Genomic DNA, 25,324 nt, shown 5'->3' with positions numbered 1-25,324 from the left:
CCGTTCTGTTGAAATGTTTAAATATTAGGATGTTATTAGGTCAAGTTTCATTTTTCAACACGTTTGTGAGTCATCATTCGGTAATTAAATAAAAAAGGCTTTTTTCCATTAGTGCACCCTGCAACTAAAGTGTTCACACCCACCGTGAAGGAGTGCTGTAGTTTAGCTGACACTCGTCCTTAGAGCTTACATACACTAGTGGGCAGTGCATACCAACGCTAACCTCATATAGACTCGCTCACAGTTAATGTTTCCTTTATATTAAACCTATTGCTTATTTGCATGGCACAATAAATCCTACACATTTTAATTTAGTGGTGAAGCTAATATAACCTACATTTTTGTAATGTTGAGACATTACACTTAGAGAAGTTTTTCCTAAATCTAATCAGTTTTTTCATTTAATGAAAATGGGTTACATGCCCTGACAGTTTCATTCAAATCGACCACTAGGCGGCGCTACAAGGGCAAATTTGACCAGGTCCAGAACAAAAGCTTTAAACTTCTAACAGTCAGTGCTCGCTTGAACCCCGGAATTATTTATTTATATAGATATATATTTATCATATTTGAACAGTACACTATATCCTATGCGATATGCAGTAAAACAAAAGCAGGCACAACAACATGCCAGCTGGTATAATGTCACATGTTTAATGCTCATCCCCTACAAAAAGCTCATTATTCGCAGCTTTGGATGCTGCACTCCCGCCCACTCTTAATAGTATGATAATGAGAGCTGTGAATGTATGGGGGGGAGACATCTGACTCTATTTGGAGTTGTGTCGATTGCAGATGAAGAAAGTTTTTTTCTTGTTCTTGTCTACTTGTACTTACTTACACCAGAGCTCTTTGGCAGACTCCGTCCTCGCAGAGAGCCCGCACCAGGATGGGTGCTCTCCCGGTGCAAAGGATATTATGGATATGTGGTTTGATCTTTACTGGAATAACAGGAGTTTGCGGTAAGTTATAATTTTGTGTTCTGCTGTTTTCATGTTTTGTCCGTGTAGCCATTAATATGTTGCGGAGGAAGATACCTGATTTTGACTGACTTTGACTATGTGACTGCATTTTCTGGGGTCTTGAGGCAAGTTTCCAACTTTACTAAGACTTTAAAATTATGTTCACATATTGATTCTACTGGGACAGAATATGCCTGTCCTGGTAACATGTCCACTTTAGGGTGTCAGTGCCTTTTTTTCAGTAATTGGCAAGTTTTTTCTTGCATTTGAGAAAGTTATGACAGTGAGGGAATACACAAGCACAATCATGTGTATAGAGTAAATAGTTTAATCATATATCCAACACCTGAAAACCCTTCTCAGATGGGTTTCATTGGGCCAAAATGTTATCAAAAGCAGGTCTAATGATATATTTCTTGTAAAAAACTTGTTCTCTCTTATTCTCTTTGGTCTTTGTCTTTTTACTGAAAAATTAACCAAAATTGAGATGTCACATCCAAAGGTTTTTATTTTAAATAGACAAAATTATAAGAGAATTCACAACTAGGTACAGCAAATAAGCCCTATGTTTTTCTTTTATAATGAATGAGGAATAACTGTGCTTTTTGAGAAATAACTCCCTCTTTTGGTTACAGGTTTAAACGTCTGCACCTCCAGAGGGGCCAGCACATGCAAGCAATGTCTGGCTGTGCACCCCAGCTGTGCGTGGTGCTTCCAGGAGGTGGGTTCCTTCTTTTCCACTTCACTTCATTTAGGCAATGAGCTTTCTGCTAGGCTGGTGCAGGGTGGTACAGATCCTCTCATCAGCCAAGTAATCTGGTTGAGAAGAATTCATCTTTTTTTTTTCTTTTACTGAGAACATCAAATAGGTTCAGGTGAAAATGAAAGAAACATTTTCTTAGTGCCTTTTTAAAGTCAAATCTACTCAATACTCCTTGTACTATTTTAAATCTGTTTGATTTGATTCCTGGCACTGTAGACACAGTGACTGAACATGTGTGACTGCATGAGGATGTTGTCATATTTCCTGGTTCAAACTAATAAGCGCAATGATTTAATATTGTAAAACTCAGTCAACATAGTCAACCTTTCACTCAAGTGCAAAATAGTCTCAGGATGACCTCAGCCTGAGACTTCGTCATGCTCAGAAGCACTGGTTGAATTATCAGACGGTGTTCAGATAGGGTGGACATTTAAATTTAAGCTGGAATTTGCCATTAGGTCCAGAGTTTGTTGGAGTGCTTCTTCATTCCAGGAGATTTTTTTGTAATAGAAAGCATAATCTTCTAGGACATTTCTGGACCTAGTCATCCCTGTTACAATTTAGCCTTCAAATGAATCCAATATGCCCTTCTCTCTCAATACAGCTTTATTACAGATGGGAATTCTGTAAATAAACACCCATTCGACTATATTTTTAACAAATTAAAGTGCTTCCAAACCAGTGAGGAGGTTGCTGGAAGCTGACTAAAAATGTCTCGCCTCTTCTGTCAGGATTTCGGCCAGGGGGTTGCCAGTTCTTCCCGCTGCGATCTGCCAAGTGAGCTGGTGGCAGCGGGCTGTGCACTGTCAGCTCTGGCGTCTCCAACCAGCAAAATGCATGTGATCGAGGACCGGCCCCTCAGCAACAAGGCAACAGGGGCCACGCAAAACGTCACCCAGATAAAACCCCAGAAACTACACATCACCCTCAGGCCAGGTAGGGTTCACATAGTTTGTGATTTTGTGTTTTGATTTAGAGGGAAGTTACATACAATAGTTACTACAGAAGTTACACACTAATTACATCAAGCAAAACTATTAAAAAAAGTATTTCTTTATCCCATTTCCCAGATGATGCTAAGCGCTTTACAGTGAAGGTGCGTCAGGTAGAGGACTACCCCGTGGATCTCTACTACCTCATGGATCTCTCCTACTCCATGAATGATGATCTCTTCCGCCTGAGGACATTGGGAAAAGGCCTGGCCGAGGCCATGAACCGCACCACCAGCAACCTCCGCATGGGCTTTGGGGCTTTTGTGGACAAGCCGCTCTCACCTTACATGTACATCTCCCCCAAAGAGGCTGTAAAGAACCCCTGCTACAGGTAAAAGAAAAGCGAGATTGGCAATTTTTGTTATACTACAATATTATTCAACCATCTTGGACAATACAGTGGCAATAATGTAAATGACCCTGCCATTATTAGCGCACTTCTTGCTGACCTGGTTAAATACAGATGGGATAGAAACATTCTCAAACAAAAGACACAAAATGACCATTTATTATGAAAATCACCATCTATTTTAAGTGTAATTTCCTCTGTCAAATGATAATCTTATGTCTTAATAAGATTTATGTTTTCTCAGATTTGGGCATGTTCACTATAAAAGTGAAATTCCTCTGAATTGGTTGCTAATTCTATTCATGTAGATTAATATTTTGCATATGGTTGTATTTATGCCTTTAGTTTTAGAGACAGAAGTTAACTTATAAAACAACTGAAAAAAGTAGAACATTCTTAAAGGAATAGTTCGACATTTGGGAAATACGCTTATTCACTCTTCTGTCTGTTACAGACAAGTTACAGCTAGTTTAGCTTAGCATAAAGACTGGGCACAGAGGGAAACATAACACCACAAAATGTTGTTTTTACACTTTTGTACAGATTAAATAAACAAGATAAAATGTGTTTAAACTGAGATTTTACCCTTAGAAAAAGCTAGGCTAGTTATTTATTCTTATTATCTATTTCCAGTCTTTATGCTAAGATAAGCTAATAGTTTCCTGGCTCTAACTTCATATTTAACATACAAGTATAAGAGAGGTACCAATCTTCTCATCTACTCCACAGTAAGAAAGCAAATAAGCGTATTTCCCAAAATGTGAAACAATTCCTTTAAAAAACAAAGTTGGCCACACTTAATGACAACAAGAACTTCAAGATTAGCCTCCTTAACCTGTTTCCATGTCTGTACATAAGTACCTAAACTAAATCAAGACCTATTTGTAATGGAAAGTTTATTTTAGTGGCTGCATTCTTAAATTTAACAATGTTTTACATTCCTAATACGTACCCACTGGTGTTGATTTCAGTGGTTGTTTATGTCTGCATGTGGGAAGTAGCTTCATTATGCAGTTGATGTAATTCTTGTGAGGACACCTTTAAACACAGCGTTGTACAGTAAAAATGCAAGCAGGCTCAGAGTCACAGCACTTGTTAAAGGCTTACAGTGGCTCCCTAGTGCTTCGTCAGCTGCTCTGAATCAGCCGCAATCTACCCAGAGAGCAAGAGTGTCCCAATGCAAACTGCCGTAACCCCACCCAAAGGGTTGATTTGGTGGTTTAAGGTCTCTTGGGGTCATTTACTTTCCTGCTTACACACAGTCTGCCAAGATCCAGCCTCCAGGAATGTTTGGATAAAAGATAAGACAAGTGGGTAATTTCAGTCTAGTAGTGTACAATAAAGAGAGAAAGAGGAGTCCACTGGCAATGCAGGAGAGCCTTTTTTAACAAAGGACGGCTTTTTTAACATACGTCTTTGGGAAACTAGCAGCTGTTCAGAACAGTGAAATTTACTGAAGAACGGCAGAAACAACTCTACAGATGGCAACGTTGGTCTGTTGGTCGATCCACCACTTTGGTCCAGAATAAAAATTTCTCAACAACTACTGGATGGATTGCCATGACATTTTGTACAGACATTCATTGTGCCCAGAGAATGAATCCGAAAAACTTGGGTGATCCTCTGACTTTCCCTCTTGCGCCACCATGAGGTTGACATTTGAGGTTTTGAGTAAAATGTCTCCACAACAATTGGATGGATTGCCATGAAATTTGTGTCCAAAATGTTAGCATGCTAAAACACTAAATTAAGATGGCGAATGTGGTTATAGCTAACATAAGCATATTAGCGTTGTCATTGTGCACACATTAGCCTGCTGATGTTAGCATTTAGCTCAAGGCTCTGCTGTGCCTAAGTACAGCCTCACAGAGAGGCTGTTGACTCGGTCTTGTTCTTAAATGTCATAGTAGGAAGGGCCAGTGAAATACGGTCAAATGAAGAGCTGTCATGTCAAGAAGTCACCTGGCATGTAACTTAAAAATGAATGCAGTTAGGTCTGATAATTACAGTTAATGTGACCCACAAAACAAAACTGGAAAATACAACTAAAATTATATATTTAGCTTTGCATCTTTGCATTTAATACCTTTTAAACCCAATTAACCTGATTATGTTTAATTTAACAGCTGGTTATTTCCCCCCCCTCAAAACTTCCCTTTAGCAAAATTTGTGGAGGTCACACATTTTTTACAATGGTATATAAACAGATGTTCAGATGAATGAACAAGCTGACAGCAGCTCTGCTGAACCCCGATCAGCTGATCTCCGTTTCACTGACAGCATTAACACCACCTGCCTGCCCCAGTTTGGCTACAAACACGTTCTGTCTCTGACGGAGGAGGTGAGCCGCTTCACAGAGGAAGTGAAGAAGCAGATGGTGTCCAGGAACCGAGATGCCCCGGAAGGAGGCTTTGATGCCATCATCCAGGCTGCTGTGTGCAAGGTGGAGAGACAGACTGCATGTGCACACACACTCACTGCCTCACACACGTAACTCACATACACATACACATATACTCAAGCATTTCAGGATTTCAAAAGCTTAATTAAATTGTTTGATCTTCCTTCCTTTCACTGTTACGTGGTTTGATGGGAACTAGGATCAGATCGGTTGGCGCCCCGGTGCATCCCACCTTCTGATCTTCACCTCAGATGCTAAGACTCACGTGGCTCTGGATGGTCGTCTGGCTGGAATCGTGCAACCCAACGATGGGCAGTGCCACCTCAACTCTGACAATATGTACAGCATGTCTACCACCATGGTTAGTGTGTGCTGTAAGTGTGTGTTTGGTGCACAGACAGAAGATAGAAACAGTATGAGAGAGAAACAGAGAGAATGAAAGACTTTGTTTAAATTTGCAGGTCTGTAGAAGTATGAAAAGGAACATTTCAGTGTTTATGTGTGCATGTGCTAACCACACCACCCGGTTTTGGCCCCACAGGATTACCCATCTCTAGCTCTGATCACAGAGAAGATGTCGGAGAACAACATCAATCTCATCTTTGCTGTCACCAACCTTGTGGTTCCTCTGTACCAGGTCAGGAGCTATGCAGTTCACACTGAGCACATCCAGCATTTTATTCTGTTCAAGTTCTGTTAAAAAAGTTAATTAAGCAAATGTTTTTAAACTGAAACTGAGAAGACGACAAATCCCACTCAGTAATTGTCTCATCTCGAACACACTGTAGCGTTTTAGCATAAGTCCGCCAAACCTCACTGGTTTTTAACAGAGATTCTTGGATCCTGCATTGGAAGACTGGAAACTCAAAATGAATCACTATTATACACTGTTCAGACACAGATACAATCTCAGTTTTTCCCAAACTGGAAGCACTTTTACAACTAACTTTTAAAGGGACCATTCACAGACATTTGAGAGACTAAAAGATCAAAAAGTTATTGTTCATAAAGGAAAACAGGTCAAGAATTTAAGAAAATTGGGTCGGTGTGTGACACACTTCTGCCTTTTTAGGGTGTTTTCACACAATTATTTGTGGACCACAACTCACAACTATCTCATACCATGAAACCAATGCAACCATTGTGACATGATGGTCAGTGTTACTGCCATAAGCTTCCCTTTTTGTATTTTACCTGTCATTAACTGTCCTTTTTAACTGGGACAAATGAAGAAAAAAGTGAAAAACACTGCAGACATTTTCCCACAAAAAGGCTTCATTTATAAAATCTATTAATGTTATACATTGCTGGATATTGTAATAACACATTATTAAATCAACTGGAACTAATTACATAATATTCGGTATGGTAGGTATTGAGGGGTGTATTTTATATATGTTAGTGATTATTGATGGTTAATAAATAGTTTCTTTTACTGTGTAGGATGTCAACAGTCTTCCAGTATGTCTGTATTTCTGTTTTATAGAACTACAGTGAGTTGATTCCTGGCACCACAGTAGGAACACTGTCCAACGACTCGGGCAATGTTGTTCAGCTCATTCTGAAGGCCTACGCTGTAAGTGTTACACACACACACACACCCATCTTAGACTAGACACTGTTTCAGGAGATGACATGTGTTGCTGACACACCCACAGTGTCTGAGTCATACACACAATCAAGCCAAAGTCTGTGAAGCTGACCAAGTGTGGGAGATTCCTGGCTGTGTTTCATTGTTTATGTTTTTATTTGGGTTCATTATGTAGAGAACAGGTGAAAATGTATTTTAGTTGTAATCATGGCTGCAATTTTGTGTGTACAGCTTGTGCATTAATGTGTGCACTTGTATGTCTGTATACCCACATTAATGTATAGGCTTACATGTAATTAGAGTGGTAAATTATGTGTCATGAACACAGATTTATGTAACAGTTCTATAACAGTGATTTGGCTTGGCACAACCAAATCTGAAACCTAACACGCAAATTTGGCCTTGTGAAGCAAGTCTATACACTAATTCCTCCATGTGTATGTGTTCCCGCTGTTTTCCTTCATTGGTGCTGCCAGAAAATCCGTTCCAAGGTGGAGCTGGAGCTTCAAGGTGTCCCGGAGGAGTTGTCCCTGTCCTTCAATGCCACCTGTCTGAATGGAGAGCTCATCCCTGGCCTCAAATCCTGCTCTGGGCTCAAGATAGGAGACACGGTCAGTCCATGTCCTTTTGACCCCTCAACACAGGTTATGGCATCACTGTGAAAATTACAATTAATTAACAGAAATATGTATTCTCTTTCTTAACCTTTTAATCATCATGTGACCCCTCAGACCTATCTTGGAACCCCTTGGAGTTTATAAATTGACCCAATACTACAATCCTGTATCAGTATACTCCCCATAGCAGAATCAAAGCAATATGGCTTGATTTTAAACCTTTTCCAACAGAGAATGATGTTGTTCTCTGTTCAGGAAAATTTATGTTCCTACTATATTTGTGCATGGACCCTAAACCTGTGTTGTGATATAGTTGGAACTGGCTGTGAGACAATTGTATCGATGTTGACTTGTGTTAATACTCTCATCCTCACAGTTGTTTCACTGTATACACTCTTACTCCTTATTTCATCAGAGATACATGGCAAAAAGCATTCTTCTCAACAAAACACATCTCACATTCAGCCTTCAAGAATTATTTGCCTATGAATGAGGAGAAAATGCTTGATGAGATAAATCCACTTGTTCCCAGTGTAATTTCTTTGTTACAAGAATTTTCTAGAAACTAAATCAACATCCTGCAACAAGACTGGATAAGGCAGATTACTGCAAAAGTATGACGAATATGAAACTTTATTTCATGAAAGTCCCTAAAAATAAATTAATTTACATAAGAAAATAATATGTGCAACAATGGCATCCGATTAAACAGATGCAGTGCTTGATTTAAGAAAATGAGTTTTAAGGACACAGCAGGCTAAATGGGTTACTGTATTTGCAGTATGGTAACAATTTGTATTGCAAGAAAACAATATTATCAACTCTCATGACAATGTTTTCACCCTCAGCCAACATTTCCTATCTCTGGGGATTAAATTAAATTAAATACCAAGGGACTACTGGCCATAATCATGTCTTGACTGCATAAATAACATGTTAGTTAGTTCCATATACTATTTTTCACCTTCTTTTTGGTCTCTTTCCATTTCCCTTCTTGCTGCTATCTACAGGTCTACAAGTAGGATTTTCCCCATTTCCTTGTGGTGTCAAAGAGCAGATGATGGAAAAAAGTGGATCAGCACTGTCTCTGAGCTTGTCGTTCTTAGTTAATGTTTTCTTGTCTTTCCGTCCGTCTTCTGCCAACTCCATTTAAAGCAAATTGTCTGCTTAAAAAGCTCTCTTCGTTCCTATTTTTTTTGCATTTTTTCTTTATCACAGCTTTTTTGGCTCTTTTCCCTGTTCTCTCCTCACTCCAGGTGACATTTTTTGGCCTCCACACATTTCTTTCTCTCTGCCTCAGCTCCTCTTATTTTTGCCATATATGGCTCTCTCCAGATGTAGTAACTGCCCACTTTTGGACATTTACCAGATTTGGATGTAATGTTGAACGAACAATTACTTTGACTAAATACATGTGGAGGCTTTCCCTGTGTCACGTCTTTGGGCTGTTTCCACTGACAGAGATTAGACAATGCTCACAATTTGAGCGGCTATTAAATGAACGTTAACTGAACCAAAGTGCTGTTACATGTTACGTAATTTACACCAGGGTGATACAGAAGCATGATCGGTTTTTACAGAGTGTGTCTGTGTATCTTTGCCATGAAGAAACATTTAAAAAGACGGGGCTCTAAACATGTTCGAACCAAAGACTTCAACTGTGACATGTTACAATTTCAATTTTCTCCTCTCATCCAGGTCTCTTTCAGTGTGGAGGCCAGAGCTCGCGGTTGTCCCAAACAGAAGAACAAAACCTTCATCATTAAACCTGTGGGCTTCAAGGACTCCCTCTCCATCACTGTCACCTTTGAGTGCGACTGCAAGTGCCAGACCAAAGCCCAGCCCAATAGCCCCAAATGTAACCACGGCAACGGCACCTACGAGTGTGGCATCTGCCTGTGCCACCCAGGTCGCTTAGGGCCACACTGCGAGTGTGCAGAGGGTGACTATAACCCCACAGAGCAGGACCGCTGCAGTAGACACACTGGCTCTGGAGGACCTCAGTCTGCCATCTGCAGCGGCCGTGGAGACTGCGTGTGCGGCCAGTGTGTGTGCCACAGCAGTGACTTTGGAAAAGTCTGGGGAAAGCTGTGTGAGTGTGATGACTTCAACTGCCTGCGCTACAAGGGGGAACTGTGCTCAGGTAAGATCAAATGAGCTAAAATGAGAAGGAGGTTCAAATTTCTTGTGTTATTAATTTGCCTGAGCATCTTAAGCTGAATGAGTAGGGCTGAAACAATAAGATGATTGATAGATTAGTCCATTGACAGAAATGTAATATCACAATCACCCAGAGTCCAAGGTCTTCAAATGTCTTGTTTTGTCCGACCGAACAGTCTAAAACCCAAAGATATTCAGTTGACAATTGTAGAAACCACCAAATCCTCCCATTGGATAACACTGGATAACAAAGTATTTCTGATTCTGATTCTGATTCACGGGTCTGTTTTATATCATTGTATATTGAATATATTTATGCAGTGGACTGTTGGTCGGACAAAACAAGGATTTAGAAAAACATAACTTTAACTAAAACTAAAACATAACTTTGCTAATTGTGATGGCCATTTTTCATTATTTTCTGACAGAAAAACATGTTCGATGAAATAGACTTTTTAAAGGAATAGTACAACATTTTGGGAAATACGCTTATTAATTTTCTTGCCAAGAATTTGAAAAGAAGATTGATTCTACTCTCATAGATGACCGTTGTTGCAGAGCCAGCAGCCAGTTAGCTTAGCTTAACATTAAGACTTTAAATGGGTGAAACGGCTAGCCTGGCTCTGTCCAAAGGTAACAAAATATGCCTATCAACACCTCTAAAGCTCACTAACTAACAATATTAAATGTTGTTTGTTTAATCTGCACAAAGTGTAAAAATGACACATAGTGGTTTGGGGGGGGTGTTATGCTGGACTATTTTTTGACTTCCTGGAGTCTTATCATCAGGTTTTCAGCATAGGCAAACAGGAGGGTACTGCACCCAACCAAGAAAGAGTCCCACACATACAGTAGATGTTGACAGTTTTTTTAACTAAGCTAAGCTAACCTGCTGCTTGCTGTAGTTTCATATTTAACAGACAGACATGAGGATGGTATTGATCTTCTCATCCAACTCTTGGCAAGAAAGCGAATAAATGTTAAACTATTCCTTTAACATTATTTTCAAATCACACACCATGCAATATGGGTACAATTGAGAGGTGAAGGAGGTTAAAATGGCCCACTGACTATCATGAACATTGTGTGTGTGTGGGGGGGATGTATGTACCTTTGCCATCTGGGTTGGCAGTCCCCTTCACCACACTGACTTGCCACCCACCTCATCTGTGAACAATTACATACAATAACAACTCTCCCTTCTGCCCAGGACATGGGCTCCATTCACAATAAACATATGGTGTGGTATGTGCACCGTGTGTGAGTGTAAGCTCAGGTTGTATGTTTATGTCAGCCAGGCCAAGCAATTGTACCACAGAGTTCAATAGGATTCATGCACAACGAAAGCTTTTTGAAGTTTGATTTCAAGCCAGAGGGGACTCTCACTCAAGTTTCTCTATCGTGGTTGAGATTTTTAAACAGTGGGCATAAGTTTGTGTTTGGTAATTGTTAAGAGCTTTAACTCAGAGTCTCATGATCCTCCTCTTCTTTTAGTGTTTTAAAAGAGACAGTATATCATCAAGTCAAAACACATGATGTTACCCTTTTGTAATTGAGATCTTACGAGTGACTTTTCAGTCTCAGTTCATTTGCTTTGGAAATTACATTCTTGCAAGAAATCCTTCCAACAATGGAGGTACACTTTTATAAAAACTCAAGTCTACTGAAGCAGACCATCAGGATGATTGCTTGTCTTTCTTGGATTCAGCATCCCATAGAACAGACTTTCACAAATCGAAGATATGACTCCAGCAAGTCTCCCCAATTTCGATTACGAGCTGCTGAGTTCATGTCAGCCTCCAAGTTGTTGTCGGAGATATCAGGGCTTTCTGACCACTACAATATCTCCCACTTGACAAAAAGAATTACAAAAGTGTATACAAACTGCTGCCAAAATGGCTGCAAAGCCACCATCATTGGCAGTTAATGTCTTTAAAATCCAATATTAACCATTTTCAAGGAGATATACACTGTTTGTATCTGCTTTAACACAGTAATGAACCGTTACAAATATGTAACACAACAAATGTAGCTAATTTAGGCTTTTTATCTGGTGTGACTACAAGATTAGCAGTGGGGTGACCATCTTGGAAAAATGCGTGAACGCTCCCAAGTCAGAATAAGGGGAGGTTGTCCTGTCTTTTCTATTCTGCCCACTTTTTGTGGATGTAGCAGTAGCTAGCTTAGCTTAGCATAGGCTACAAACTGCAAGAAGGGGGAAACAGCTAGCCTAGCTCTGTCCAAAGATCACAAATTCACCTGCCAACACCTCTAAAGCTCACTTATTAAGACATCGTATCTCCTTTGTTTAATTTATACACAAACAGAAATGTAAAAACGATAACTTTGGAGGGAGCAAGGCTAGCTGTTTCCCCCTGCTTCCAGCCAAGTTAGCTAAGCTAATCATCTAATCACCTAAATGTTTCTATAGAGGACGACACAAACAAAGAATGGTAATAAAAGGACAAAATTGCCTCCATAAAGTGCAAACAATAGGGATCATTCAATTCAATTCAATTAATTTCAATTTTATTCATATAGGTCCAATTCATAAGTTATCTCATTGCACTTTTCCTATAGAGCAGGTCTAGATTGTACTCTATAAGATCATGGAGTCAAAATTTACAGGCCTCATCTTAAGTGCTCTACTTCATTGAGGCAATAGTCACGTATTAGTAGTTAAAACACATGAACTGGTATTGAGATTGCTCGGGATATTTTAACTGACCATAGTTAATTGTATAATGCCAAGTTTTGGCACAGACTGCTCTCCTGCCTCAAGCTTCATCACATCATCAGATATCACTCAACCCCCCTCACTGCTGCTCTCTCAGAGAAATGTTTTGCTGTATTCCCCAAAGCCCACAGATTAACATGAAAATACCTTTCTGCTTATTCATTGGCGAGTGTGGTGTAATAAGGCTAAAAATAAACCCATGTTTGGTCAGAAAAGGGCCAAGTCGGAGAGAACGGGAAATGTTCTGTGTGTAAAACATGGTCTGCTTTTGTCTTGAAATATCTTTTTCAGTGCAAGGACCATAAGTCTATGTTCTTCCCCCACAGTATGGTCTAATTAAAAGCCAGCTGTCCTGTGGTCAAGTGGTAATGACAGTTTGTTCATGGATCAACCTTTATCCAGTCAGACTGTTCCAAGCAGCTTCCTGTCTCTTTGTTTATCTGGGCATTGTTTTGCAGAGATAGGCCACAATGTTTTCTGCATTGTCACTCTTTTGTTGGCATGCACACATTGATACATGGAATAACAAAAAAACAATGCACACAAATTCATTCACACACACACACACACTGAATCATGCAGCCAAAAATAAAAGCCCTCCAGACACCACAAGCACACAATGAAATCGGTCTCTATCAGTTGCAGAAACATGACTTACCGCTTCTATCCAGTATTTGAGATCAATAAAATCAGGAGCTCCAGACTTACAGAGCTACAAAAAAAACACAATTTTTTCATATTGAAGAATTATACTTTAACATTTGGAATGGATGTAAACACATTATTATTTTATTTATAATCCTGGTACCGTGTACTGCTAGCTTTATTTCAGCAAGGCCAGCATGGTTGCTGAATATGTAAGGGTTTAAAGGCAAAGCAAAAGTGGTAGATATTCCTCAAGATAGAACCATGTCATTTCTCAAATAAAGTTAAAACACGTCATCTCAACAGGAAAATACATCAAAGTATGACACAGGCTGACTAGTCAAACATTGTTCACACCCACAGAATGTCATTTTGGAGTTCCCAAAGTGGCCAAACACACCCCATGTGTAAGGCTGAGTTTTGGGAAAATGTGTATAAAATGGTGCATATATCACATATATATCAGATAGCTTTAATGAAGACTTTGTTATGGTATAACATGGCTGGACCCAAAAGCACAACCAGGACAGTAGAAGTGAAGTAGTAAGGTTCAGTTTATTTAGGAAATACAATGAGGAACCAGGAGTGTGGAGGTAATTGTTGAGAGCTGGTGGGCTGGGTGCAGACAGTGTGCCGACCAGAGGCTGAGGAGAGCAGGCAGGCAGAGGAAGAACAGCAGGCTGAGGTGGAGCAGAGGACAGCTGCATAAGGTCCTTCTGGGAGCCGGTGGGCAATAGGAGAGAGGTGAGGCAAACAAATCTGGGCACAAGGAGTCAAAGAGTTAGTCAGGAGTTCAGATATCATGTAGGTAATTTCTAGGAAGGCGTAACAGGAGCCGATAATACCACTAAGGTAAACTGACGATCTGGCAAAGACTGGTGAGAAGAGCCGGGTAGATATACTGTCAGGTGTTGCTTGTGGATGGAGAGCAGGTGAGCAGCAGCAGATGGGTAGCAGGTGTGTCAGTCTCTGATTGGAAGTTCCTCGGAGGCCGCGCCCCCATAGTACACACACACACACACACACACACACACACACAGGGGACAAATAGACAGAAACACTAGGAATGGTACAGCTGTACCATGACAGAGTTGGAACAAGCTGATACTGAACATATATGATGGTGTAAGATAGTATGGAATAAGATGAAAAGCTACAACCAAGCTAATTAAGGGAAAACAAAAGGGAACAAAATTCTATATTAAGGTTCATACTTGCATATCAGGACATTAAAAACCAAATATGAACTCATATTAGCCTATCAAACTTAGGTTGTTTAAAACAAATAATGCACAACAACTGGAATTACAATCATGTCAACCACTAAGCTCTCCATCTTTTTTCTTTCTCTTTCCCAACTCCCACCACACCCTCATTGTCACACAGAATTCCATTGTTTATCCTTCATTGTTTATTCCCTTTCCATTTTTCTGTTACTCCATACCACACGCCTTCTGTCTGTGGAAATGGAACTTATACCAGTAAACACTGTTATAGTCCACAGACATTTTGCTGGGTTCGTCACCACATGCACTCATGTTGTGCAAAAAAGCGCTGCTCAAACCTGCAATCTCTGAAAATAACAAATATTTTAGGATGAACTGTTTGAAAATGTGTGAATATCATATCATACATGGCAGGTAGAATTTGCCATCCAGCCATAAATAACATCTTCAATTGAATACTTTATTTAATATAAGTGTGATATAATATATACTATATTGTGTTAATATGTTATACTGTTTTATTGCATTGTATACTATATAATATTTCTATATTAATACAGACAAACACTAAGTATCATTATGTGATTATATATATATATATATATATATATATATAATTCTGGTTTACACTGTTATAGTAGATGGTATCATATTACTCTTATATATAGTACACTTTGCTGACTTTGCTGCTACTCATCACACCACTGCGTCACTCTTGTCTTGCAATTTTGAGTTTAATAATTCTCCTATATTTATTTCTATTCTGTTTTTATTTATTTTATGTACTTCTAATTATTTATTTTGTACTTTTTATCTATTTATCTGTATTTATTTCTGTGCTTATGCTGCTGCAACACATGAATTTCCCCCTCTTGGTATCAATAAAGGCTTATCTTATCATTTCAATGAAGCACTGGAACAAGCACATACCGAATATCAGCATATGTGATTTGGGGAAAAATGTTAAATCTAATTTTGAGCTTACCTAACAGAACAGTTAAGGGGGACAAATGAGTGTTCAAGTTATAAATGGTTGTTTTCTCGTCTCCTTTATCCTTCCTTCTCTCCCAGGTCATGGCGTCTGTAACTGTGGCTTCTGCCAGTGTGCACCCGACTGGCAGGGTGAGAACTGTAACTGCTCCAGACGTACTGACACCTGTATGTCCAACCTGGGTCTGCTGTGCAGTGGGAGGGGCCAGTGTGTGTGTGGGACCTGTGAGTGCACCCAGCCCGGGGCCTACGGAGTCACATGTGATAAGTGTCCCACCTGCCCTGACGCCTGCACCATGAAGAAGTGAGTCTGCGCACAGTTTTCATATACAGTGTCCAGAAAGCTATTTGAAATTAGCTGTAGGCCTGATGTATGTTTTTCTTCTTGAAGGGAGTGTGTGGAGTGTAAGCACTTCAAGAGGGGAAAGCTGTTTGATGACAACACCTGCTCTCGAATCTGCAAGGATGAGATTGTGCTTGTGGATGAATTAGGTGAGACACCCAGCTGACCAAAACAACACATTGAATGCTGGTACCACTTTCTAATAATGCACCATTTATAAAGGGTTTGTAACTAATGGCATTATTAATGCTTGATAAATAATTTACCAGTGCTTTATAGATCTGTGAGAAGCCATTAATGAGAACAAGTTTTGGGTTGCCAGGTTGTGGAAAAATGCCTTTGATCCTTATATCCTTTGATTCTTATATGGTAATAATGTAGTTATAAATGTTGGTAAACCAAGCCTGTCTGTAGTTATAAATTACATTAAGTTTTTAATAAGGATCATGAGTTTCTCACTCAGCCAGTGCCATCTAGTCTGAAGTCGTAGATGTTATTAAGTTGTAATAAATCGATTAAGGTCCAGATGTTCTGCAAACATTTCCCAGAAGGTAAGAGGTAGAACGGTCCATTGGAGGGATTTTCCTGATCATTTTAAAGCAATCCAATATAACTTCTACTGAACAGTGGCAACTGTGGCAACTTGTGGCAATTACGGGACAATGGTAAATGTTAAAACATAGTGTAACAGTAGCTGTAGCAGCAAAACCCCTGTATATTGAATTGAGCAATGGTGCGTTTTATTGCTTATAAATTAAAATTTTCAGTTGTAAGAGGAAGAATGTGTGATTTCTTATTTCAAAAGTCACAGTCTCGATTTAAAGCTGGCTAAAAAGTCAAAGCAAATGTCATCATGCTGGAGGAGGATAAACTCCAGCCAGAAAGGTTTTTCACAACCTGGCAACTCAAAAGTTGTTCTTATTTGTGGCTTATAACTGATCTATGAAACAGTAGTAAATTATTTATTAAACATTGACAAAAGCCATTAGTTACAACTTCTAAACCCATTATAAAGGGTGCCTTATTAGAAAGTGAATAGTTATCACGCAAAAGTGCCTCTTAAATGATAATGTGAATGAAAAGTGAGTTTATAAAGTTTATGAAAGTTGCTCTATGGACTTCAAGACAAGCTTTTATAGAATTACAAAACTCAGTTTATATCTCACAGACAAGACCAAAAAATCTGTATGTACATGTCTTGATTAATTGATTAACCATTTTCTCATTTTTTTCATGCAGTGCTCCATGATACAAATGCTGTGAACTGCACTTACAAAGATGAGAATGATTGCGTGGAGCGTTTCCAGTACTATGAGGACGCCAGTGGCAAATCGATCTTGTTTGTTGTCAAAGAGCCAGGTAAGAGAGATACATCCCATATGGATACCCGACCTAACAAACAAATATTTAAAGCTGCGCTAATCAATATTTTTTATTTTAATAATGGATCAAACAACTACATCTAATGTGAAAGGGTTCACTCTTAGATATTACCAAACTGCAGTTCTCTTCAGCTCTATGGAGCATTTTATTGTCCTTAAGCTCATTGTTTTGGTTTTACTGCCTCTTTCTGCTCTCATGAACCCCGTTTTCAGGCAGCTTTTTTCAACAAAAAAGCTCTGATTAACCTACTGTACACTACCTGGACAACACCAAGTGGCAGACAGACTAATTTAACAGCTATCTGGTAAACACAGTGGAGTATTTAGCAGCTAAAGAGCCAGATATTTGCCCTTGGTGAGGACCAAACCAAGGCAGCTAAAAGGGGAGTGAATATTGGACTTACATTTGTTTGGTGACAACAAACACGACTCCAAATGAATGCTAATGCTGCTTAGTGTCCGCTGGATGTATAATCAGGAAATTGTTTGCTAACACGTTAGCCGTAATAATGTTATAGAATGACAATATGTCAATGTTGTGTTTACAGGTTGTTCCGCTGCCCTATAGCCAAAAAAATCAATAAACAGTGCTTTAAGGATAGTAACTTACTGTATAAACTTACTGTACAATGACAGATAGACAGTAGTTCTGAACAGATAACAAGGATAACATCTACAACCACAAATGCATCACCATTTAACCAATATTAGTTCTAGCAAACTTGTGAAACTTTGAAATGTGTTTTTTCTTCACCCAAGTACAAGTTGTCACTTCCCCACTGCATGCTCTTCATCTGCTTGTTAAGTGGCCAAATAGAAAGAGCGTGGGGCAGTAAAACAGCCTTTAATGACCACCATTGCCCGCAGAGAAAGTCTGCCTTTAATGAATGTGTGTGTTTAATTTAGGCACAACTGGGTAGCAGAGAAGTACACCAAAATTTGCCTTCAACACAGTGCACCCCGCCGTGTCAAAGAGGGTCGTAAACAGCTGCCCAGCTCCTCTTGGAACCCGCTGACTCTACATATCCTCGAGAGGAAAGCAGGAGAGGGAGAGAAAGGAGACTAAGAAAGCAAAAGAAAGGGATAGAGAATATTTTAAAAAGGAAACAAGAGGCTGTGTGAAGGAGAAAGAGAGGAGAGGAAGATGGGACACAGACGCCCTTCAAAGTTGAATAAGCATTTTTCTCATTCAGTTAATAAATAATGTTGCAGAAATAAGCTTGTAGCACCAACCTGACATGATTTGTATATAAGCCATAATGGTGGCAGCTCTAGGCATCAAAAGGGTCAGTTGAAGAGCAGGAAATATAGGGAAGCAGGAATGAGGAGAAAGGAAGAGGAGTAAAGCTTTGATGTCGGCTGTAAAAGCTGCAAGCATGCTCTCACACACAGGCAAATAGTTAGATATACAGACATACATCAAGCCTGGAAAACAAACAAGTACATACACATATGGACCAGATGGTGCTTATTACTGGTGGCTATAAGTGTAAAGGTAAAATGAGGAAACCGTGCCAGACTCAGACTCTACCACTTGTATGTGAAAGAGGTCGGTTGTGGTGACAAACCCACAGAGAATTATCATCCCTCTCAGCTCTACAGCACATAGCGACTTTCAGCTAATTGTTTTGGTTTTCCGGTCTACAATTTTACTGTTTTGCATCACACTCACCACTCTTGTGTCTTTTTCAGCCACAGCAGGCAGCTGTGCTCTAAAAACCCAATGTAGGCCACCCTGCATCAAACGGCAGATGGGCAGTTGGTGAATTTAGTGGAGCATTTAGCAGCTAAAGAGCCAGATATTTCCCTCACAAGTTAGTGGGGGCAAAAACAGAGCTAGAAGGAGAATGAATATTGGGTTTACATTCATCAGGTGGTCAGGAAGACAACTCCAAATGAATGCTAATGTTGCTCAGTGTCTGCTGTATGTGTAAATAGGCAACTGTTTACTTAAAGGTGAAATATGTCAGTGTTGTCTTTACAGCTTGTTTCTGCTGCCCCCAAGCGGCCAAGAAAATGTATTATTACAGTTTAGAAGTTTTAAGTTTAGGGGGAAAAAAGTTAGTTTTTAATCTATTAAGAGCTCAACACTCTAATAATCTAATCTGCTTCATCAGTACGGTGTGGGTGTGGTTTGATCAGATTTGATTGACAGTAGTCTGGCAACATTAGCAAACAACTGTCATCACATTTTTCATCATCACAAGTATTGCTAAATTCTGATCGATATACAAAAATGTATGACATCCAATTTTTCCAACTTAGTCGCGCCCATTTCAAACCAGTAGGAGGAGCTCAGACAAAACAAAAAAACTGAAAATCTCTCATATGAAATAATCCAAATCATCAGAACTATGGTAGACCCAATTGCTCATAGTAAGATGCTGGAAAATGGAAAATGTGTTTTTTGGGGCCTTTACTTTAACAGTCCAAGCCTCACAAAGCCAACAAAGTTTTTGCTACAAGATTTCAGTTTAGAAAACATCCGTTGATAATCAATTAAGCCTGGAAACTAGAGGCCAAACCAATCACTGAACTAATGAGAGTGTTGAGATGATGATGTGACTTGTTTCCTCTCGAAACTCCTGAACCTCCTCCGCTTGAACTATTTAAACTAGATGTTGCAGACATAAAATGAAGAGTGAGTCAGTAGTGCATGGCCTATTACTCCCCTCAAGTTTGTTCAGAAACAAATTTGATGGTTAATTTAGGAGAAAGTTTTCTGAAACAGCTAATGATGGGGAAAATGACTAAGGACAGCTCAACAAGGAAAGTGTTCTTCCAGTCTGGTGTAAGAAGGCTTCATGTTAATGACTCTTTGAAAGAGAGTACTGCCTTGTTAAAACTGTGCAAATGAATTTCCTATTCAGACCACAATGAGGAAGTGAGGATGTGTCTGGCTGGCCTGGCTGTATGAGGTTACTATTTTCCACTTCAGCCCATCCTCTGCTCTTTGGTATTTAAAAGTCCCATTGCCTTCTGTTCGCCAATGTTATGCTGCGCTCGTTCTCTTGCATCACTTCACAGATCTGATAACCTTAAGAAAGCAACTGTCATTCATGTTAGAAGGAACCACACCACCAGTTTTTATGCCATATGCTTACCAGCATGACAGGTGTCAATATTAGGCTACTATTCTCGGGAATTCAAAAACACACTTCTGAATCTGAAAAGTCATTTAGCAGAGGAGTGAGCGGCAGCAAAAGCAACATCAAATTCATGTGAGTGACAGAGGAAACAACATTATGAAATCAGACTTCCTCGGACTTAGCTCCTGCCTTATCTTCTCTTGTGTGTGCACTCTATACTCATTACTTTATCTCTTCCTCCTTCCATCCAGACTGCCCCAAGGGTCCTGACATTTTGGTGGTGCTTCTGTCGGTGGCAGGAGCCATCTTGTTTCTTGGCTTGGCAGCTCTGCTTATCTGGAAACTGCTGGTCACCATCCACGACAGACGGGAGTTCGCCAAATTTGAGGAAGAACGCGCTCGTGCAAAGTGGGACACGGTCAGTGAATTGAGCACAATGCGGCATGTGCCTGTAAATGCTCTGATGTGCTGTATTTGAAAACTACTAATGTGTTGTTTGTTCAATACTGAGATAGAAATCAAGGTACAATCAACGTTCATTGATTTAAATTGTTAAAAAATACACTTTTTGTTTTTGTTTGAGGCAGTGGTGCCACTAAACCCCCCTTCCTTGGACTCATTTTTAAAACATGGCATGACACACACTCTCAATCATGCCTGCATCTTCGTACACACACTAACACACAAAAGGCCACACACGCAGTCTTTCGCTCTCGTTTTCTGAAGATGTTTTTTATTATTTTTGTGGCATGCTGTTACTCCCAGCAGAACAAAAGGCAGCCAACGGAAGGGCTGGGTTTAAATTAGCTAATGCTAATTAGCCTTTTACTGGTAATAGGCCTCTTTGCGGCCTCAAAAACACACCCAAATCCCACAGTCCTGAAACCACAAAGAATCAGATGTAGTTTTAAGAAATTCACTGAGTAACAGAAGTGAAAAAATAAGCTACACATTCAAGTTAATATATGTGGGTAAGATCCCAGAAAAGGATGGGTGTCATCATGTATAAGCAATGAAATGGAGTAGCTATTTAAATTATTTACTTTAATTTTCTACAATTCCCTATAGAGACCTTTTTTTAGGGCATTTCTAATTTATTTTGTGTCTGTGAAACTCACCTTAACTTATGTCCCTTTATGTATATTTGACTAACAGGGGCACAATCCTCTCTACAAAGGAGCCACATCTACCTTCACAAACATCACATACAGAGGAAAAGACTGATGCTACTGAACAAGGATGAAGAATAAAGGATGAAATAATGGACTTTTACTGTCCGTTGTGGGAAGGCACCGAATCATGTGCAGGCCTCTACTGTCACAAGACAATAATTAATAATTATTTGTGTTTGTAAATATGTAGAAATGATTCTGAGGACACATTTGATCAGGGATTTGTCATAAACACCTACTTATACTATGCTGATAAATAAGATATTGTTTTAATTTTGTGTGATGGACAAAGAACTGTTGAGTAGGTTTACCCAAATCATGAAAAAACATATTTACATACTTACCCCTACCCTAAATTATTTACTGTAAAGTCTCTTTTCAGTCGCCAATATTCTGGATAACCCACAGACCTTGCTGTGGATGGTTTTCATTATTTTTTACCTTTGGTGGAAAATAGTATCGAAAGAAAATGATTTGCAGCAAGATGTGTAGATTATTCTGGATATCTGTTTCAGAGGCAGATTAAATAAAAAAACAAACTATCCACATGAGTGGATACCACTGAGGCTAAGTAGGAAAAAACATTTAAAAAAGTGATGTGAGTGAACTAATTCTTAAAGTCAGTGGAAGAACAAAAGGGCAGATAGTGTTAAGCAAAACAAACTTGATTTCCTGATCACAATGTTGGGATTTCCTGTTTGTGGTACTCAATGGGACTATGGCAAGATAAACTGTCTTTAATCCAGTCAAGTGACCTGCTAGAGATATGATGTGGTTTGGAGTAAACTGTTAATTTTCTTGAAAACCGGTGCAGTTTCTTGTGTGGACTCTGAGAGATAAGTGTAAAGATAGTCAATCTCAAGAAATCTGATTTCAAATGAATGACACTTTAGGGAGCATTATTAGTTTTTTATATATTAAGCAACTTATGTTTTTAAAGGTACAATAGTGACTAATTTCCACTGTGTTTTTATTTTAAATGTTGAAAACTTGTTTGTGGGTGAGTTGTTGTTAAACAGTCGGCCTGCTCAGGATTCACGTCACTCAACATAACTGAAGCATGAGCAGACATTTTTGGATTTAATGGCAACAAGACTTTTCAAATGAATGACCAAATTTAATCATTCCAAATTACACATTACATTACAGGAATTTACTAGACACAGATTATGAACACTTGTTTAAAATGATTACAGTTAGATATGTGGCTTATAAATGATTGTACTGCTTCCCCACGACTCCCACTCAAGTGTGCAGGGCTTTTTGTCTGCAATACTCTGCTTCCATCTCCTGGACTTGAACTGCAAGTATAGCTCACTGGTCCTTGTGTGGTCGTCTGCAAATGACACTATCCAATGTACAGGATGAACTATTTCAGATGAATTACACCTTGTACACGGAGCAGTGTACTTGCAGATTAAGTCCATGGGATCCAAGCAGTTCAGACAAAAAGCCCTGCACACTTACGAAGTTATGAAGTTATCTATGCTGCGTGCGTAAACTGGCACAGCGCCTCTTTCAGTTTGGAGACACACTTTACTCTACAAATAAATAGTTGTGGGCAACAAACAGAACATTTGCAGAAACACTGATGTTTCTGCAAAACCAAGAATTACATTAAACCCATAAAACTCTTACCATCTTCTATTCACATTAAAAGTTGCATTTTAATGCAAACCTTAATCTGTAACTTACGTGAAATTGTAATGCAAAAACAAAAGAAAGGGGAGAGCCAAAACTCAACATACTAGAAAGTTGTTTTGTGATTTTGAAGTGGTCTTTGTGCCTCAAGTTACGTAAATTGTGGCTTTTGTGCTCTCTATGTTGTTTATGGACCAGTATTGGCGCTGAAATGTGGTGAAAAGCTTGGCATTTAGATGCTGTACTGTGCTCAGAGGAACCTATAGCTACATTTTTTTTAATGCAGGATGTATCATACATCCCTTTTGAGTTAAAAAATATTTGGTGTTTTTCATTTGACTCAAACAATATTTTACTGTGTGCAAACTGTGTGCCACAGGCGGGATTACCAACTGGGCAAAGCCCTGCGGATAAATAAATAAATAAATATGGTGCAGTTTACTTTTACAAATTGCCACAAACTATCAGAAGGCAGCTCATTTTCGCCCCAGGGACCCCAGAGGTAAATTCGGCCCAGGTTGGAGCAAACAAATTGATGAAGGTTGTCCTAAATAAAAAGAAAAAAAAAACACTCGCAAATTAATGCAAATGTGACAGAGGGAGAGGATGGGGAGGGGAAATACAGTATGAGACTGCATGAAACAGATGAACACCACCAGACTGTGGAGAGGGGATATAGATATCAGAAATAGATATAACAGGGATATAGATATAACGGGAGTCTGAGGGTAACATGAACACTAAGAGCACTAAAGTGTGTAACAAACCAAAAACCAAGATAGCAGTGGGCTGAGGTGCGACTGGAGAGGCAGACTGCGCTAAGGAGTGTGCTTCACAGCAACATAACACTGTGCCTTTAACCACAGCATGCAATGAAGCAACCCCTCGCCCAGGGTGACTAGCCTCCCTTCTAGGCTATCTTCAAGCCTATCAGGGAGGCTAGCAAGAGAAAAGGAAGAAACAAACTACAAAATGTTTAACACAACAATGAAGTTGGTTCAAAACAACAAACTTTTAGAAATCAATACAATTATTTGAGCTGTATATAAATCTGATCTTAAGATGACCTTTTTAGGCCTTCAGCAGTGGGTTTAAGTTCAACCTCTTGGCATTTATGTGATTTCTACAGGACACAGCAACTGGGTTCAGACTAAACCACAGGTGCAGTTTAAATTGCAGCTTCTGAGGACACAGCAATGGGGTATTAAGAGACCATGTGATTTTGTTTCAGACAACACAAGTATAAATCCGTCTTAAACTTTAAACCACAGCTAAGCTAATGAAAGACCCCAATGGATCCACGTACACAGGTGTTTTCACTTTAAGCCTCTTCTCAGGCTGTGTTGATGTTTACTGGCTGTGGATTCCCGATTCTTCTGGCATCTTGATGACACCCATGTTTTATTAATTCTATTAGGAATGGACAGTTTCCATCTATACAATTATTTTCTAATTGTGGTGACTTCAGCAAACTGCCTACACAGCTCCACCCAAATTTAACCCAAGAATAGATCTAACGCGCAAAGACTATAATTTTTCAGGAATATTTATATCACTTTGTCAGTGTTGAACATGGCAACTCAACAGGTTCCAGTGGTGCAAACAGTCAGTGAGCGCACTTACAACTGTGAGATTGTGAGTTTCTCACGTTTACCATGGTGGTTGAATAAAAATAATTAACTGAATAATAATAATTAACTGAACAATACATATATGAATCAATGTATGAAGTAAATGTGAGTTAACATTCATCAATTGATGATCCATTAAGCGTTAACTAATCACTGAAACTCATAGTGACTGCATTTCTTAATAGTAAAAGGAATTCAGGATAGGCTACACACTGCATAAATGCATGCATTAAATCACAAGTTCTGTATTAGTTATGCATTAAGCATACTTTAAATGACAACTCCTTAAAATATTGCACAAAGACCCAGAGACCAACCAATATTCCTGCCCTGAAATACTACCTGGCCCCAGGTGTTCTGTGTGTCAGTTAGTTTGTAGTAATTTGATGAAACATACAGCAACTTTATTTAGGAATATGCACTATCCATGCACAATATTAGATAGATAGAATACTTTATTCATCCAAATGGGAAATTGTAAAACTAAACTAAAACAATTACTTAATCTTGTGGCCCTACAAGACAGGGCCACAAATTTATGTAGGCCAATAATGCAGGACCTATGATATCATAACCTACTTTAGTGGTGAAAATTCCCAAACAAATTGGCACACAATGAACCTGGGACTTTTT

At 39.2% G+C, this 25,324-nt stretch overlaps 1 protein-coding gene across 2 annotated transcripts; it reads left to right on the top strand.

Annotated features, from left to right (window-relative positions):
- The first annotated feature begins 734 nt into the window (after positions 1–734).
- LOC122867200 (integrin beta-3-like) lies at positions 735–23,492 on the top strand. 2 transcript variants are annotated; one of them, XM_044177670.1, is made up of 15 exons: positions 735–855; positions 1,598–1,683; positions 2,457–2,661; positions 2,796–3,048; positions 5,347–5,509; positions 5,667–5,828; positions 6,009–6,104; positions 6,954–7,043; positions 7,535–7,669; positions 9,374–9,818; positions 15,515–15,737; positions 15,825–15,925; positions 17,016–17,135; positions 20,499–20,665; positions 21,403–23,492. In XM_044177670.1, exons 1-15 carry the CDS (start codon positions 750–752, stop codon positions 21,469–21,471), a joined length of 2,421 nt encoding a protein of 806 aa, XP_044033605.1. In that variant the 5' UTR covers positions 735–749; the 3' UTR covers positions 21,472–23,492. The 2 variants fall into 2 exon arrangements, with proteins under 2 accessions (XP_044033605.1, XP_044033604.1); XM_044177669.1 differs by having other exon boundaries at positions 759–962.
- The last annotated feature ends 1,832 nt before the right edge of the window (positions 23,493–25,324 follow it).

Source organism: Siniperca chuatsi, linkage group LG20 (assembly GCF_020085105.1).
Source record: "Siniperca chuatsi isolate FFG_IHB_CAS linkage group LG20, ASM2008510v1, whole genome shotgun sequence".
NCBI lineage: Eukaryota > Metazoa > Chordata > Actinopteri > Centrarchiformes > Sinipercidae > Siniperca > Siniperca chuatsi.
Note: the sequence above shows the minus strand (reverse complement) of the source record. Positions and strands in the feature narration are given on the sequence as shown.